This window comes from Diabrotica virgifera, chromosome 2 (genome assembly GCF_917563875.1).
Source record: "Diabrotica virgifera virgifera chromosome 2, PGI_DIABVI_V3a".
In the NCBI taxonomy this organism is placed as follows: domain Eukaryota; kingdom Metazoa; phylum Arthropoda; class Insecta; order Coleoptera; family Chrysomelidae; genus Diabrotica; species Diabrotica virgifera.
In genome coordinates, this window is record NC_065444.1 from 33,805,849 (window position 1) to 33,824,655 (window position 18,807).

General features: G+C 31.8%; 1 protein-coding gene across 1 annotated transcript in view; it reads right to left on the minus strand.

Moving 5' to 3' along the window:
• Positions 1-8,232: 8,232 nt before the first annotated feature.
• LOC114335503 (uncharacterized) overlaps positions 8,233-18,807 on the minus strand; it is a 33,373-nt gene continuing 22,798 nt past the window's right edge. The window contains exon 2 of the mRNA XM_028285750.2: positions 8,233-8,657. Within this exon, the coding sequence (XP_028141551.1) occupies positions 8,256-8,657 (402 nt within the window). The 3' untranslated portion in view covers positions 8,233-8,255. The remainder of the gene's footprint in view (positions 8,658-18,807) is intronic.

An 18,807-nucleotide genomic window follows, 5' to 3' on the forward strand; every position in this document is an offset into this window, starting at 1 on the left:
GACACCGAATTAATTTAGTTTATAGTTTTATATTTTCTACCTATATATTTATAATAATAAATTTCTCTTTTTCTATCATATTTGCAAAATCTATTTTATAGTACGTATTATTTTCCTTTAATTAAGAAAAATTAATTAAAAAACTATAATATATATAATAATTACTCTAACGTTTCGAGGCACAACAACATGGATATCGCCAGGTCACGTGATTTTCTCGAGCGAACGGACTCACTCAACTACAACAGAGGACGCAAATAGCTATCGGTATACGCTCTTTCTTACACTGCTGCTTACTTATATCGGTTTTCATTTATATGCACGCGTAAATAGTTTGATCACATGGCAATTGGAAAATTTCACCAAAAAACCTGTCTTTTGTAGAATATTTATTTTTAAAATTAAAAAAACCCTGTCAAAATAACAATTGCACATCCCTGTCCGGAAGGAATGTACATAGCTATGCATGTATAGTTGTATATTTTATACCCGTTAATAGTATGTAAATATTCAGATGAAATCTTCTAAAGTTCAGATGCACCCCCTGAAAATAATCCTGGGGCGCCCATGCAAGTATCTTGCAAAGTTAAAATCGCCCTCAAATCGCCAGGCCTGTTTATTTTCTTTATATTTGAATATTTAAATTTACTTTCAAGTCATATCAATGATATTTTTTGTAATAATAATTTTTACCCTTTTTTAAATTTGGGGAGGATTTTTGGGGAAAATAACCGCTACCCTTCAGCTAGACCGGCATTAGAAGAGTCACCTGAAAAATTTTCAGGTTGCCTAACATACCTACTCAAAAATGTCTCACAGCTCTTATACTAATATTATACGTACTTATACTTGATATTTTCCAACAGATACTTGCAAATACATATTTATTAAATTTATTTATTAAAACATTTTGACATTTGACATTTATTAAAATGTCACAATTTATTAATGCGGCTTAATGGGCTAGTGGACGCACATAATAATTAATAATTAATAATTAAATAACAATGGTCTAAATTGAAATGAGGCCCGATTACTCGTCGTAATCGTGAAATTGAATGTTTAAACTCCAATTTAGGTGCTTGAAAACCTCAAAAACAATAATTTACATACGAGTTTTTTCGCCTTGAAAATAAGTATGTTCGCAATTTTCAGATTCTAAATTGCTTATAACTCGAAAGCTATCAACAAACATTCGAGAAAAATGACAAGACCTTTTTTGTTTGAAATGACCCAAAAAAATCTAAAAAAATATTTTGTGGAGCAAAAAAGGTATATAAAAGGTGCACCCTTATAATTTTTAAAGGGGACTTTTTTGAACAAGTATCTGCAAGGAAACTGAATCAGAAATTTTTTCATACAGGAGGGGCGTCCCAACATGAATTAACTTGCTGTCCGGAGACGCAAGTGTGGAATACTATAGCGCAGTCGGAGAGCAGAAAAGGAGGTGCGGCAGGTTGAACGCCTATGTCGACGTCTATCGTCCCTCGACGTCGTTGACACCGGTTCGCTTCTTTTGTTTTTGTTGCGAATTTTATGCACTCTCTTCGTTTTTCTATGTCATTCGGGTGAGTTTTTTTCGGCTGACGTGCATTAAGCCCGGTGCGTTGTTAATTGTAACAGTACGAAGCGACATTGTTTTTGTTGGTCCATAGTTTTCAGTTTTTACACATTAAAATCTACGTATTTTAGTCTTTCAAAATTAGAATTTCTGAACTGTAATAATTTAAAATATTCTTAAAATGTTAGGTAATAAGGAGTCTAATGCTCATGATCTTTTTGAGAGTTTTATTAACTACAGGTTTTGGGCGACCGGTTTCGGCGTTTACAATTTGTACGCCATCATCAGGCCCTTAGAAACTGAACAAAGCAAAAAATAATTGAAGCTGTGTCAAAATGCAGTTGCCCTAGGTTATGTTTTAGATGTTAGGTTTAACAATAGGTAATAAAACACAAAAGGTGTTACAAAGGTGTTCGAATGGACCAGTACTAATCTAATGTTAACTGTTGTAGTCAGTATATGATATATAAAGTATTAATAATAACAATTTTTGGTACTTACATATCAGTACAAGAAGTATACAGTGTACAATTTGGTGTTAGAATTGTAACAAATTAGCCCCTGTGTCTTACTAGATTTCAAACTCATATGGTCTACTAAATATGTTCATTGGTTGCCTAGGTGTTCTAAATTGTATCTCACTTAATTGTAATGTATATGTGCGAGATACTGAGTAGTTAATTTTGTGCAATTGCCAGAAAAAACTTACAAAAAACATATAACAAAATCAAAGATGTTACTTCACTGCACAAACGAAAAATGACAAACAACACATATATCAAATTGTAAAGAACTACATCTAAATTGCCAATTGTGAAACTACAAGCAGAAAAATCCTTTTATTAAATTGTAAAAGTATAGGAAAAACTTTTTTCTAGTCAAAACTAATTAACAGATGAATTTGTAACAGATTTAATAATTAACAATATTGTTAACTAATAAAATCTAAAATTTGCCTAAAGTGTTCTATGATAGCAAACTCATAAAACATAGAGACTGCACAAGGTACCATCTGTCAAATGCCAATTGTCTTTGTTAATTAGTTTTGACTGGAACAAAATTTTTCCTATACTTTTACAATTTAATAAAAGGATTTTTCTCCTTGTAGTTTCACAATTGGCAATTTAGATGTAGTTCTTTACAATTTGATATATGTGTTGTTTGTAATTTTTCGTTTGTGCAGTCAAGTAACATCTTGTTTTTTGTCATATACTTTTTTGTAAATTTTTTCTGACAATTGCACAAAAATAAATTCGCAGTATCTCGCACACATACATTACAATTAAGTCAGATATAATTTAGAACACCTAGGCAACCAGTGAACATATTTAGAAGACCATATGAGTTTGAAATCTAGTAAGACACAGGGGCTAATTTGTTACAATTCTAACACCAGATTGTACACTGCATACTTCTTGTACTGATATGTAAGTACATACCAATAATTGTATTATGAATACTTTATATATCATATAATGACTACAACAGTTAACATCAGATTAGTACTGATCCATTCGAATACTTTTGTGACACCTTGTGTGTTTTATTACCTATTGTTAAAGCTAACATCTAAGACTTAACCTAGGGCAACTGCATTTTGACACAGCTTCAATTATTTTTAGCTTCGTTCAGTTTCTAAAGGCCTGATGATGGCGTACAAATCGTAAACGCCGAAACCGGTCACCCACAAACTGTAGTCAATAAAACCCTCAAAAAGATTAAAAGCATTAGACTCCTTATTACCTAACATTTCACAATGTGCTCATACCAGCAGCTAGTTCATCATTTTAAAATATTCTTCTCCTTCTTCTTTCTTCTTGTATGTAGGTTTTAAAGCCTGTTTCTTCTTCAATAATAGCCTCCTAAATTGATTAAATTATCGCAACATTTTTTTCCTGGTCTGACAATACTTCTTCGTCCATTTGGTGACTTATCTCACGCTATTCGTACCATCTTATCCTCTGCCATTCTACTAATGTTTTAGTTCCACTCCTGTTTCCGTTTTCTCACCCATCCATTTATATTTTCTACATTGCATGATATTTTTATGTTTTCGCTTCTCTCCCTATCCAACAGACTTTTCCCTGATATTCGTCAAAGTATTTTCATCTCTGTTGTTTCTAGTAGTCGTCTCGTTTTAGATGTGTCGTGTCTTGTCTCAGTGTATGTCAATATAGGTCTAATTGCTGCTTTATAGATTCTTGCTTTTGTGTCTTATCTTAGGTGTTTGTTCTTCCAGATGGTGTCATTAAGAGATCCAGCCGCTTTACTTGCTTTTAAGCTTTGTTGTCGTACTTCTTCTTTAACATCTTCGTAATAGGTTATACCTATTCAAAAAATTCAAATTAACTCTTTACTAGAACGTAATACATTGAAACAAAGATAATTAAATAAAAATATCGAGTACTTAAGACACAGCTGCTTGTAAATGCTTCACATGATCTCACTGAATCATCAAAAAACCAACGAGATATTTCAAAGTTTAATAGACATAATTGGACCATTTTATTTTTTTGGGCTACAAATAAAATTTCGATGTTGTATAAGCAGACAGAAGAAGAACAAACACCATCATCGTCATCATCATCATTGGTGTTACAACTCTTCGTGAGCCAACGTAGATAAAACTAGAAGCCCTAATACAAGCAATTAAACAACAAACTTTCCAAATTTTACAATAGATGAAGCAAATATTGAAATTGTAAAATAGAATACACACCTGGGCGTACAGATAACTATGGACGGAAGCGAGAAGGAGGAAATAAACGAGGTGTGATCGAAGCAGGCCTTCACTTTTATAGGAAGTATCAATATCTAACAATTTCTGATAATATAGTAGTAATATAAAAAGTATAATAATAATATCGTACGGCATTTTTGCATCTTGCAATCGCCACTTGTATCTTTAACCCTGTTTGAAGTAGCTAGTGTCGTGTCGATGCCCACACTAGCCCAGGGGGACCGACGGCTTAACGTATCCTCCGAAGCACGGTGAACGGCTCGTATCATTTTTAGAAATGAAACTGTCGTTATTGGTACCGAGAATCGAACTCGTGAGCTCTGGCTTATAAAGCCAGTATCTACATAGTCGCTGAGCTACGGCCGTTCACATAGAGAAGTAAAAAAGTACACTTTTTATATAAAGAAGTAACAATCTTCTTCTTCATGTACCATGTCCTTTCAGAACGTTGGTTACCATCATAGCTATCTTAATTTTATTCACTGCCACCCTAAATAGCATGCTTGTATCAACACCATACCAATCTCGCAAGTTCTTCAACCATGAGGTTCTTCTTCGTCTTCGACTTCGTCGAAGTAACAATGCGTTTTTACAACGAATTATATACAACCTTTCAAAAAAAATTAAAAATAAATATTAATCAACGAGCGAATTAAAGATAAAATACCTAGTGTGTCCAGATTATTCTAAAAAGTATAAAAGAAGGAATTCGCAAATTCGATGAAAAAGAGGTAAACAAAGTAACCAGAGGGAAATTTAATAAATGGTTCACGGTACATCAAACTAATTCAGAAAAAGAATTTAGAGGTGAATAATATCACAGGTGAACTTACATTGGTAGGGGAGCAAAGTATGCTAAATGTGCAGTCACTCAATCGCTATGGGGTCCTATTGGGTTGTGATTATTAGGTCCTAAAGCCAAAAAAAGTTAAGTAAAATTTTTCATTTTAGTGGGAACTTTCCATTTTTTAATTTAATTTTTAATTTCCAGCCATCTATCCATAATTCGAAAAAATGTTTTTAATAAAAGTTGCTTATTTTTACGTAAAGAATCTAAATCTACAATGAAAATTTTGGGTTCCTATTTAAGATTTTGATGTAACTCCCCACCCCACCTCCGTGGTGGGTCGTGTTTGCTACCATTCGATAGATGTTTGAAAAATATTGAATAAACGTATTTTGCAGTTTTTTGATCTGATGTTTATTTTGCAAAATATCGCGATATTTGTATTTAAAATGTTCAATTTACCCCCCACCCCTCTCCATGGGGGGTCGTGTTTGGTATCATTCGATAGATTTTTAAAAAATATTAAAAACATATTTTTTAGTTTTTCGATCTGACGTTAATTTCGCGAAATATTCGCTTTTTTTTGCGAAACTTTTTGACTCACCCATTTCCTTACGCCCCTCTCAAATCGTTAGATTTTTGAAATATACACTCTTTTGCATGTACTTAAATTACCTTGTCTTAATCTGACAATTTCGAGTATTTTTAAGGATAGATTTTTTTTCGGGCCTCCCTTAACGAACTCCCCTGTGTTAAGTACCAATATATGTAGTACCTCTGCAGGGTACCAGGTTTCTCCCTATATGATATTCTACTGCGCTCGAGTAACTGCAAAAATCCCCGCTTGGACTCCCCTACCATAGTCAGTATAACAATATTAAATTATTTGCCTGCATATTCTGCAGAGCTAATAGAAAAATATGTACCGGGTGTCCCAATAAGGATGGCGCTCGGCCATATCTCAGGAACCGTTTATAGTACAGCTTTGGGAAAAAAATTTTATAACAAAAGTTGCCTCGAGAAAAGCCTAGAAATTATTTTCATAATTGTAAGTCCACCGCTAGAGGGCGTAATTGAATATCAAAAATTAAAAATCGAAGTTTTACAAAATTTGCCTAATGAAAGGGCACTGGAAATCCGATTATCGTATTCTTCATAAAATTCTGCGCATATTTTATTTCACAAGTTTAAGTCTACCTGTGCAAATAAGAGGTGGGGGTGAGTCCGGTTCGCTTAATCGATTTTTGCAAACTTGGTCTTGTTGAAAACAGCTCTTTTTCGCCAATGTAATAGTTATAATTTGGAAACAGCCTATTACGTATTATGCCGGCTAGGAGGCGCTATTTATTTTCTTTTTAGAAATCTAGTTTTCTTTGGAAAATATTAAATACAAGTATGTATTTTTTTTCCTGTATTACAAAATTAGACCAAATTAGCAACAGAATACCGAAATCCGCCTGTCTATACCTTTTTTATATCTCGAGAAAGAAACGTGTAAATTTTAAACATAACTCTTGCTGTCATATAAGTGGAAATATATAGAAGCAAGTAGTGTGCTATGGAAAAAAACAAAGAAACATTTTCCAGATGTCACCGTATATAATAAATCAAAACAAAATATGAAAAACTCTACTATTGGGGTGACGTCTTTGAAGATATTTCATTGCATATATTCTAGCCGCAACAGTTGCATTTCTTATGCATTCAAAGAATGTGGCTATCATGTCAAATGCTTCTTAGTTTGTAAGAATCATCTTGAATTTCACTCTGTATAAATTTTATATACAATTTAATAGAAACAAACTGCAACAAACCATCAATGAACAAATTTTTATGTTTTACTGATTTGACACATAATTTGACACATGATAACATTTTGAAATCAATACTTCTAATAGTTCTATTTTTTTCCATAGCACACTACTTGTTTCCACTTTGACTTCCTTAACTTAGTTTACCGGTGACAATAACAGTTATGTATTTATCTTAGTTGGGAATAGGATAAGTGATATTAAAATATAATGAAATAAAAATTAAAAATTTATGTGGAAAATCTGACGTTTTTACATTTTCTACGATTCATCGAGGGAAAGGCAAATGCGCGGAAGTAACAATTCATAAAAATGTACATATTAACGCTATTTTTTTGGTATTATTTTATGTATTAAAATTAGTGTAATATTTAAATAAAAATAAAATTAAACTGTCTAAAATATATTCATTTCGTTAAAATCATAATAATAGACGTATAACTTCTTCCTGGCGTACAAAGTACACACACTCTTATTTTGTTATATTTTATAGTGTTATTTGTCTAATTGTGGTTTTGATTCATTATATACGGTGACATTTGGATAATGTTCCTTTGTTTTTGTCTATAGCACACTACGTGCTTCTATATATTTCCACTTATATCACAGCAACAGTTATGTTTAAAATTTACACGTTTCTTTAAATATCTCGAGATAGAAAAAAAGGTATCGACATGCGGTTTTAGGTATTGTGTTGCTAATTTGGTCTAATTTTGTAATACAGGAAAAAAAATACATACTTGTATTTAATGTTTTCCAAAGAAAACTAGATTTCTAAAAAAAATAAATAGCGCCTTCTAGCCGGCATATTACGTAACAGGCTGTTTCCAAATTATAACTATTACATTGACGAAAAAGAGCTGTTTTCAACAAGACCAAGTTTGTAAAAATCGATTAAGCAGAACCGGACTTACAGCGATTTTATCATAACAAGGTTCCCACTCACCCCCACCTCTTATTTGCACAGGTAGACTTAAACTTGTGAAATAAAATATGCACAGAATTGTATGAAGAATACGATGATTGGATTTCCAGTGCCCCTTCATTGGGTAAATTTTGTAAAATTTCGATTTTTTAATTTTTGATATTCAATTACGCCCTCTAGCGGTGGACTTACAATTATGAAAATAATTTCCAGGCTTTTCTCGGGGCAACTTTTGATATAAAAATTTTTTTCCCAAAGCTGTAGTATAAACGGTTCCTGAGATATGGCCGAGAGCCATCCTTATTGGGACACCCGGTACATAAATACGATAATATATCCTTGTGCGTAACATTATTTTACTGATCTCTCCAAAAATAAAATTCGTTTTAATAAATAAATACACGAAACTAATTTAAATTACTATTTAATAATTAATAAGCAGCATCTACAGAAACAGTATCATGATCAAGAAGCACTCCCCCAGCTGGTGTCCCATCTCCTTGTGGTACAGCTGGCAAACTTGGCGATTGAATTGGATATTGTCCCTGAATAGGTACTGTCTCGTAAATTGGATATTGGAAGATAACTCCTGGATACTGTCCCAAAACAGGACTACTAATTCCTGGATAATAGCTTCCACCTATTACGGTTGGGTAATTTATGGAACTGGGATAAATCGGTTGATATTTGTACCTTAAATGGGAATTTCTAAGTGAATACTGACTTGGAATATTAAGGTAGTAAGTCAGTGGGGATCTCCGCTGTCTTTCTGAAGATGGTGTCGCTTCGCAAGTGACTGATTGCAATAACGCAGTGGCGATAAAAAATAAGACCTAAAACAAAAAATAGGTCAGTAGAATACAAGTAGAAGGTAGAATAAATACAAAAAAAGGAATAGGTCAGTACAAGGTAGAATGAAATATACTAAGAGGAACATTAATCACTATAAATTAATGGTTAGGTAATAAACATTTGCTTCCAAATTGTTTTTTTGTAACATTTTACATTATAACATCTATGTTTTCGGACATTATTCCAAATACTAATATAAGATAAATTTTAAATTTTTAATTTTTGACTTCCAGATCGGAAAATTTCTAAAAGATTTAATAGGACTCAACCTATTTTTTTGGGTTTTTAAAAATAATATAAGCCAATTTATCTCCTTTTTTATGAAAAAGGATTATAACCGAATTTTTGAATTATCTGGAGTGTTTTCGCTATGCAGACATGAATTAAAAAACATTTGGATTCGTGACATCAAAAGTGGACCTCCTAATTTAATTGTCTCAATGAGTACGCCATGTTCTCCCGGAGCTCTATTATTTTTTATTGAGAATACTGGTATATTGTCTGATACTGCATTCTATACCATTTGTATTAACCATTTTATGAGCTCTGGAATAACTTAACTAGAATTTGACATAATGTTTCATAGAAACATTCCACTATATTATGTAACATACCTGACCTACCTGAGACTACATTCTCTTTTTTGTCTTTAAGTTGGAATATTTCTTTTTGTCATTTTCGAATTTTCTCCTAATTGCTATTGTTTTCTTCTATAGTTTTTATATTTTTTTCTCGCTTTTCTATTTTCTGTTGTCTCATCTGACAGCTCTATAGATTTTTTCACTTACTGCCTAGTATTATGTTAGCTTTCATAAACTTTTTGTTATCATAAGCCTCATTATTTTGAGAAATTATCAGTAGTAATTGCACAAGAGCTCTAAAATTCTATATTAATTTTAGAGATTGAGTGCAATTTGTTGCGATTATTTCATGGTACAGCAATAGCAAGGTATAGCAAGAGAAGTCAATTATCTTTAAGACGGCTTAAAATAAAACTGTTCAAAACCAAAATTTTATTGTAATTTATTTATGTAAGTACAAATTAGTACAATTAAACACACAGTTGTTATAAATATTAATTTGACGGTTGAAAGTCATTACTTTTATAATTTTTAAAACATTAATTGTCATTAATGTCACTGAATGTATTTGTTCGTAGCAACGAAGGGCATCTGACATAATATACTTGACGACGGGAAATTATCAAAAATTATCGGGTATAGTATCACAAGAGAGTGAGAATAAATTGAAAATAATGCGACAGTTTTTCGAAAATTTGTTGTCTGGCAATAGACACGAGAACCCAATGACAACAAATTTGAGTAAAAATGAAGCATTATTTTCTTATTTATTCTTACTGTCGTGTGATATTCGTAAGATTATTTTTTAATACGTATATTATGAATATTTTCTTAAATTTGACAGTTGTCAAAACTAGGAAACTGGTTGCCATTAAGCAGAAACAATCTACTTAAAAAAATTCTATCGGTAATTTTCTACAGTAGATAATTCTCAGTATAATTTTAATCTGATTGGACAGAATTAAACACGTGATCAAATATCTTACTATACGATTGGAAGTTAAAATCATTAAAAAATAATCGGGGAGAATATCACAAGAGAGTGAGAATAAATTGAAAATAATGCGACAGTTTTTCGAAAATTTGTTGCCTGGCAATAGACACGAGAGCCCGCAGGGCACGAGTGGCTATTGCCCAATGAGAAGAAATTTGAGTAAAAATGAAGCACTATTTTCTTATTTATTCTTACTGTCGTGTGATATTCGTAAGATTATTTTTTAATACGTATATTATGAATATTTTCTTAAATTTGACAGTTGTCAAAACTAGGAAACTGGTTGCCATTAAACAGAAACAATCAACTTAAAAAAATTCTATCGGTAATTTTCTGCAGTAGATAATTCTCAGTATAATTTTAATCTGATTGGATAGAATTAAACACGTGATCAAATATCTTACTATACGATTGGAAGTTAAAATCATTAAAAAATAATCAGTTTAATTTAGATTTATGTAGCTTTCTATTAGCCAGAATCTCCTATGAATGAAATAATCAATAGCAATTACACGAGAGCTCTAAAATTTTATCGATTGTTATCCCGAGTGACACTTTGACAGTTTTAATTTCATGACCAGAAGGGGAGTGAAATTATGTCAAAGTGTCACGAGGGCAAAACAAATCGATAATTTTTAAGAGCTCGAAAGTAATTCGGTAAGATTATTTCATGAATAAAACTGTTTTCTAAATCATTTTAAATAATATTTTATTGATATCTTCACCTGAATATTTGCTAAACCCATTCATGGTGTCCTATTTGACAAGTTTTAAAACATTATTGTCATTAATATCACTAAATGTTCATTTTTGCTTAGCAACGATTGGCATCTGACGTAATACTTGACGACGGGAAATTATCGAAAAAAATGACAGCCGTAATTTTTATTCTTGTAAGCTTTCTATTGGTCAGAATCTCTCTGAATGAAATCATCAACATTAAAAATTATTTAGAGATATTGTCCAGTCTCAGCCAATGACATAGCTGATATCAATTTCAAACACTAACAAGTGTAATAAGATTTATTATAAAATAAAAAATCGGTTCGTCTGTTTCATAATAGATACAATAACAGAAATATTAATGATGGATGAAATTATTAACATTTTATGTTAAAGTCGATATTTTAAATATTTTTAAAAGTGAAAATTTGGATTGAATAAAACCTCTTGAGGGAAAACATCACATATTATATCCTTATTTAGAGGAGAATGGCTTATCTCGAAGGATCCTTATATTAAAAGCTGTAACTTTTAGTGTCCAGTTTCACGAAGAGCATAATCTATCGTTTCACACTTTTTTTAAATATATATTTTTATTCAAGAAAAATTCATAAATGTCTTGTTTTTAAGAAAATAGAATTGCAATATAGGCATCTTCTTATTCGACATTGAAACTTATATTGTCTAGAAAGAATGATATAGCGTATTTTAAAAATTCATACGATAAGACAAAAATTCAACAAGTCAAGTCAATTCTTTTTACTGAGCGAATTTTGCAGATTTTCCGGTTTTCGCAATATTACATTTTTTACTAAACAAGATAAATTTCACCTGTGGAATATATTGCACAATATGTAGTTTAGTATACAGGGTGTTTCATTAAGAATTGACCGTATAGTAACTGGAGAAACCTTAGAACAAAATACGAACATTTAACCTAAAACACTTAAATAAAATATTCCTCCTTACCGAGATAAGGAGTGTTTTATTACAAATATTCTAAAATGATTTTAGCCCTTTGTTAAGGCACCTTATAAAATTTTTTGCTTAAACTTGACACAGAGTTTACACAGGTTAGGATACTTTGATAGTCTTCAAAGATAGTTTTCCGCTGTTACTAAAGGCGTGCTGTAGGGACATATACTTCATTTTCGACCATTTTCACCCTCACAATCTACGCCACTATCGTAATAATCATTTCAGCATGTTCTTTGATTTCTTGTTACTTTTTACATAAATATTATCCTTTTGTCTTATTCCGATAAAGTAAGTAGTTTTCAAGTTATTTGCGTTTAAAGGTAATGGATTCCATAAGACTATGTACACTGCGCGTCAGAGAAAACGGGTCAAAAAATGGGTCATATTTAATTATCGAATTTCCTAAACCTGTTTTCCGATTTAAGTGATTTTTTTAATATGTTATAGCATTATTATTTAACAATATCGCTGTAATAATAGTGTTGCTAAACAGAAAAGTGTCATTGTATACCGGGTGTTCCAATCAAACTGTGTTTTTTTCTCAATGTTCACAACAGCTTGTGGAATATTTTAGCCTTTATAAAATAATTAAATTAAAACCGAACTATAGCCTCAGGTTTTCTTAACATCATGTTTTTTGACATATTCGCTTATGTTGGGATGTAGGGATTTTAACAACTAGCTTTGTTCTTCATCAATACAGGGTGTTTCTAAATAAGTGCGACAAACTTTAAGGGTTAATTCTGCATGAAAAAATAATGACCTCTTGCTTTATAAACATATGTCCGCAAATGCTTCGTTTCCGAAATACGGGATGTTGAATGTTTTCTTACAAACTGACAATTAATTTATTGATCTAAAACCGCTTGACGTATGCAAATGAAATTTGGTAGATTTTAAGAGGTAGTTATTGCGCATTTTTTGTCATACAAGTAATGACAAATTTTATATTCACCATTGGCGTCCATACAAGTAAAATGACCGGATAATATGACCCATATGCACGCCAATAGTAAATATAAAATTCTTAGTTGTATCTCAAAAAATGTGCGATAACTACCTCTTAAAACCTACCAAATTTCATTTGCATATCTCAACCCGTTTTAGAGCAATAAATAAATCGTTAGTTTGTAAGAAAAAATTCAACATCCCGTATCTCGGAAACGAAGCATTTGTGGACATATGTTTATAAAGCTAGAAGCTAGAAGCTAGAAAATGATATGGATGATACCCAATTTGGGTTCCGCAAAGGACTTGGAACAAGAGAGGCATTGTTTGCATTTAATGTCCTCTCTCAAAGATGCTTAGATATGAACCTGGATATTTATTCCTGTTTCGTCGACTTCGAAAAAGCGTTCGACAGAGTCCGACATGAAAAACTAATAGAATTATTGAAAAACAGAGATGTAGACAGAGGAGACTTACGAATTATCATCAATCTGTATTGGAATCAAAAGGCCAATATAAAAATAGACGAACAAGAGTCCGAGAATATTGATATAAAGAGAGGGGTAACACAGGGTTGTGTACTGTCGCCGCTACTGTTTAACGTGTACAGTGAAGCCATATTTCAGGAAGCGATAGCGGAACTAGGTGATGGAATCTCTATAAACGGAAGAACAGTAAACAACATAAGATTCGCTGATGACACCGTTATAATGGCAGACACCCTTGAGTCGCTACAAGAATTGTTAAATAGAATTAACGATTATTGCATTCGATATGGACTCAAAATAAACAAGAAAAAAACTAAATTTATGATTGTCTCAAAAACACAACATGGAAATGAAAGGTTAATACTAGAGCAAACCCAAATAGAAAAAGTAAAGACATACAAATATCTGGGAACCTGGGTTGATGACAAAAATGACCAAAGCAAAGAAATTAAAGTCCGAATTGAAACTGCAAGGCAAGAATTTATAAAAATGAAGACACTGCTTACAAACAAAGACGTTCAGTTGCCTCTCAGATTGAGGGCTCTAAGATGCTACATATTTTCTATATTACTATACGGAATGGAAGCTTGGACATTGAAAGGCAACATATAAGAAAAATAGTAGCGTTCGAAATGTGGTGTTACAGAAGAATGTTGAAAATTCAGTGGGTTCAAAGGATTACCAATGTTGAAGTGCTACGACGTTTAAATAAGGAGTTAGAAATTATGAACAGTATAAAAACAAGAAAACTAGAATATTTGGGTCACATTACCAGAGGAGAGAAATATGAGCTGCTGAGAGTTATTATGCAAGGAATAATCCAAAGAAAAAGAAGCATAGGAAAAAGACGCATCTCCTGGCTGAGGAACCTTAGAGAATGGTTTAACTGTAGTTCATTAGAACTTTTCAGAGCAGCACTTCACTTCACAATGACCATTATGATATCCAACCTCCGCTAGGAGATGGAACTTTAAGAAGAAGAAGTTTATAAAGCAAACTGTGATTATTTTTCATGTAGAATTACCCCTTAAAGTTTGTCGCACTTATTTAGAAACTCCCTGTATTGATAAAGAACATGGCTATTTGGTCAACTCCCTAATTGTTTTATTATTCAACATAAGCGAATGAATAAAAAAACAGAATGTTAAGAAGAGCTGAGGCTATAGTTGTGTTTTAATTTCAGTATTTAATAAATGCTAAGATATTTCACATGGTGTTGTGAACATTGAGAAAAAAATACAGTTTGATTGGTACACCCGGTATACAATGACAATTTACCTGTCTAGCAATATTATTACAGCGATATTGTTAAAGAATAAGGCTATAACATATTAAAAAAATCACTTGGATCGGACAACGGGTTTAGGAAATTCGAGACATCAAAAATTACCCATTTTTTGTGGTTCCCATTTTCTCTGACTAGCAGTGTATTTTAAACTACATTCAATAATACTATGTGTTTAAAATACATAATCTTATTGAATCCATTACAATCAAACGCAAATAACTTGAAAACTACTTACTCTATCGCAATGAGACAAAAGGATGATAGGGGAACCCGGGGTGGAACGGGGTACCTAAGTTTGATAGTTATTTGTGCGATATTTAATGAAACTTCACCATCATTTGACAAATCTTATGTTTATTTATTTATTTCTTTACAAGGAAAATATAGCTAAAGTTATAAAAAACAAACGTTTCTGAGAAAAATGTGCATTACAAAAATAAAGGGAAATTTCCCACTCTGCCCCACCCCCCGGGGTACAATGGGGTGCCCCATACTATAGCTAATATCATTGGCAAAGTTCACAGACGAGAACGCTTTCATCATCGTCACTATCTAAATCAGCACATGCTAGATGTGCCCATTTCTTACAAATGCTACTACAAGAACACCAGCCTTCATTGGACTTAGAGTAGTAATCATAGCAATACAAGCAGGCCGTATCTTTTTCTTCTGCGCTATCTTCGGATTCAGTTTCAGATATTTTTTGTTTTTTGCCTTAGTTTTAACCTGTTTGTTCTTATTCTCTTTTCTTTTTCGTTGAGTTTCTATCCATCGCATTCGAGGAGGTCCTAGGAATTTCCTGTCGGGGATTTTTCCCAGATTAGCTTGGCAAGGCAGTTAGTAGGGAATCTATGGACATGAGCCAGTTTTAGGCGTTAAGATTTAATTTCTTGAACGACGTGGCCAGCCCTATACATCTGTTTGACCTCGGCATTTGTTCTCATTCTTGGCATTTCTCTCTTATTGGCGTTGAATGAATATCCGTTAATTGAAAATTCGGATATTCTATCAAAGGTAATTGGTTAGTATACGGAGCTACACTCTACTGTTAATAATTTTTATAAAAACTAGCTATAACAAAACAGAAATTATTATTTTCGTGGTTTATTAAAAATTAATTTATTATTGAGTAATACATTTACTTATTTAATTTTCTTTAAATGAATGGAGCCCTTGATTATTAAAGGAACTTCTGCAGAGTCCGTAATACGAAAATTTACGTAATGTTGTTATTTCGAGTCTTATAATTTATTTTTAGATTCAGTTGGAATGATAGGATAAATCTGAGTTCGCCGAGTTGAGATATATTTTGCTTCTCCCTTAACTACTTGAAATTAAAAATAAAAACTTATTACATCTCAATTTTCTCCTGGTAAACCCGATATTCAAATATTCGTTATTACATATTAATTCGTTTTTTTTTTCATCTTTGTAACATTATGAACATCCGATGTTTGGTATTTTTCTTCCAATAATTATTTTATTACAATTTAATTTGATTTTATTCATATTTTTTAACTTTCTGTTTTATTTCACTATTTTTATTCTATAATTAATTAGCGCAACAACTTTTTTAAGTATATTATGTTCTATTTAATATTTATTGTTCAGTTTATATTTTCATTTATTTGGGTTCTATTCTTACTTATTCTTTGTATATCTCCCTTATCTATTCCCCGTATTCTAGACTTTATATAGTATATACTTTCAACTACTTGGATATTATATTATTCGTGTGTTCGCAGTTCTAATTTCCGCATGTCAAATTGGACAAATAAATCCATTTTTATTAGTTCAACCTTTTCTTGGATTGAGTACTTATTAATATTTTTTTTTTCTAAACTCGCACTGGAAATTTTTTTTGTAATCTATTTGAATTCATTTTTTTTTAATTTTACTTAAGAACTATAAGCCACGTTTAATTTAGGAGGATGGGTACGAACTTTCGGCTTCAATGCTATTTAACACTAGAAGCACCAACATTTCTACATACCTAGAAGCACCGCAGCGGTCAAAATGACGGGTATTAGAATTTCTATTGCCAGCCGTTTTTGAATTCTTTTTTACTTGATAAAAACCTATATTGAGTTAATAACTAATAATAAAAGACATATTTAATTAATTTAAATGAAGTATTTAATTATTTAAGCACGACTTATGCAGTAGCAAAATTTTTCAATTTTGCTTGTACAAGACCCACACAAATTTTATTTACATTTATGTATATGACAAATTTCACATGTTTTTCACTTTCACCTCCTACGTCTTCTCTGTTGTTTTTTGTGGTGTTGAATCGTGGACCTTGAACAAAGAATATGTGCAGAAAATTGAAAGCATTCCAAATGTGGCTATATCGGAGAATAGCCACAAAAGAATCGGAGAGTCACAAATGAGGAGGTCCTCAGAAGAATGTAGAAGAACCGAGAGGTACCACCATCAAATCTCAAAATTTTGAATACTTTGGACACATTATGCCAAATTAATCCAGATATACCCTTCTAGACGCCATCCTGCAAGGAAAAATATTTGGAAAACGGGGCCCAGGAAGAAGAACATCCTGCGGATAAGGTAAAAATTCCCATGATGGTCGCCAACATTCATCACGGATAGGCACATAAAAAAAATAATATGCTCAAAAATATTATATGCCTAAGTGAATACATAAATATAAGCTAGTGAAGCTACTAATATAATATAGTTGCTAACCTGGTGTACTAGCGCTATTGCAAAGTAACTCCCATCCTATAGTGTCGATGGAGGAATTCTCTAAACTGCTTCCGCGAATTCCTCTTACCCGGTTGGTAATAATTCCTAAAGAGGTATTGGAGTCAGCATTTGAAGTTGAAGCAGAAGTACTGAGCATATCCTCAATCTCAACTTCATCTTCAGAATCGCTACCCGATGAATGCCCTTGATCAACTTCATCAGGCACATACTCGTCTTCTTCATTATTGGACACATTTTCATCACATAACTCTACTTCATATTCATTATCTGACAAATTCTGTAACCACTCCAATAGTTATTGCTCAGTCAAATATCGACGAGACGTGATAACAGCAGAAAAGAGAAAGATCACAATGAAAAATCAAAATACATATTGAGCACGCGCTTGCAAATAGTATACTCAAATTACCTAATAACAAATGTTTTCGATGCATTTTATACATAAAATAAAAAAAACTTCCCAGAAAAATAGAACAAAATATAGAATACCTTGTCATTACTACCCAATTTTTCTAGGTAGACATTAACTATATTCAAAATGTAATTGTACTGTAAAAGTACCTGTAAAAGAGAAATTTTAATCCTCAAATAAATATTAAAGTCCCAAATTATAAATTTTGTAAAATAAATATGAATGAGTAATACAGAGTATCAAAAAGAGAAAGCAGTCAAAATGACTGCTCTGGTGCTTCTAGGTAGACATAAGCATATCTTAAAAAGTAATTCCGCTAAGTAGCTGTAAAAGAGAAATTTTAATCTTCAAATAGACCTAGGAAAAGTAATAAATTATCAGGTTTCTAAAATAACTATGAATGAGTAAAACAGAGTGTCAAAAATAGAAAGCAGTCAAAATGACCGCTCTGGTGCTTCTAGTGTTTAATAGGATTCATTTTTTTTCGAATCATGAGAAAACTAATAAGTATTTTTGAAAAATTTAAACGCAGAATGAAAGATTACCTACGTTATTACCGAGAGGGTCATAAGTCCCTGAAAACTTCTATAATGTTTATTTTAATAAGTTAGAGGGGTGAAAACTAAGAGAAAATTTAGTGTGATCTTTAATTTCAAATATCTCATTCAAAAGAAACTTCTATTCATTCTAAAGGACTTTCGGTCCTCGGTAATAAAGCAATCTTTAATTCTGCGTTTAAATTTTTCAAAAATAAGTATTAGTTTTCTCAGGATTCGAATAAAATGATTACAATTAAAATACATTAAATTTTGACAGACGTCAAAATTTTGCATTGTGTTCCTTTCCCCTTAAAGTTTAATAAAGGTATATGTTGATACAATCCTTTGTTTGATTTATTTTTATATGATTTGTTTGAATAATTGAAATTTGTAAATCCCACTGTCATTGCCATTTCTTTTCTATATATGTCATTATTAATAATTATTAATTTT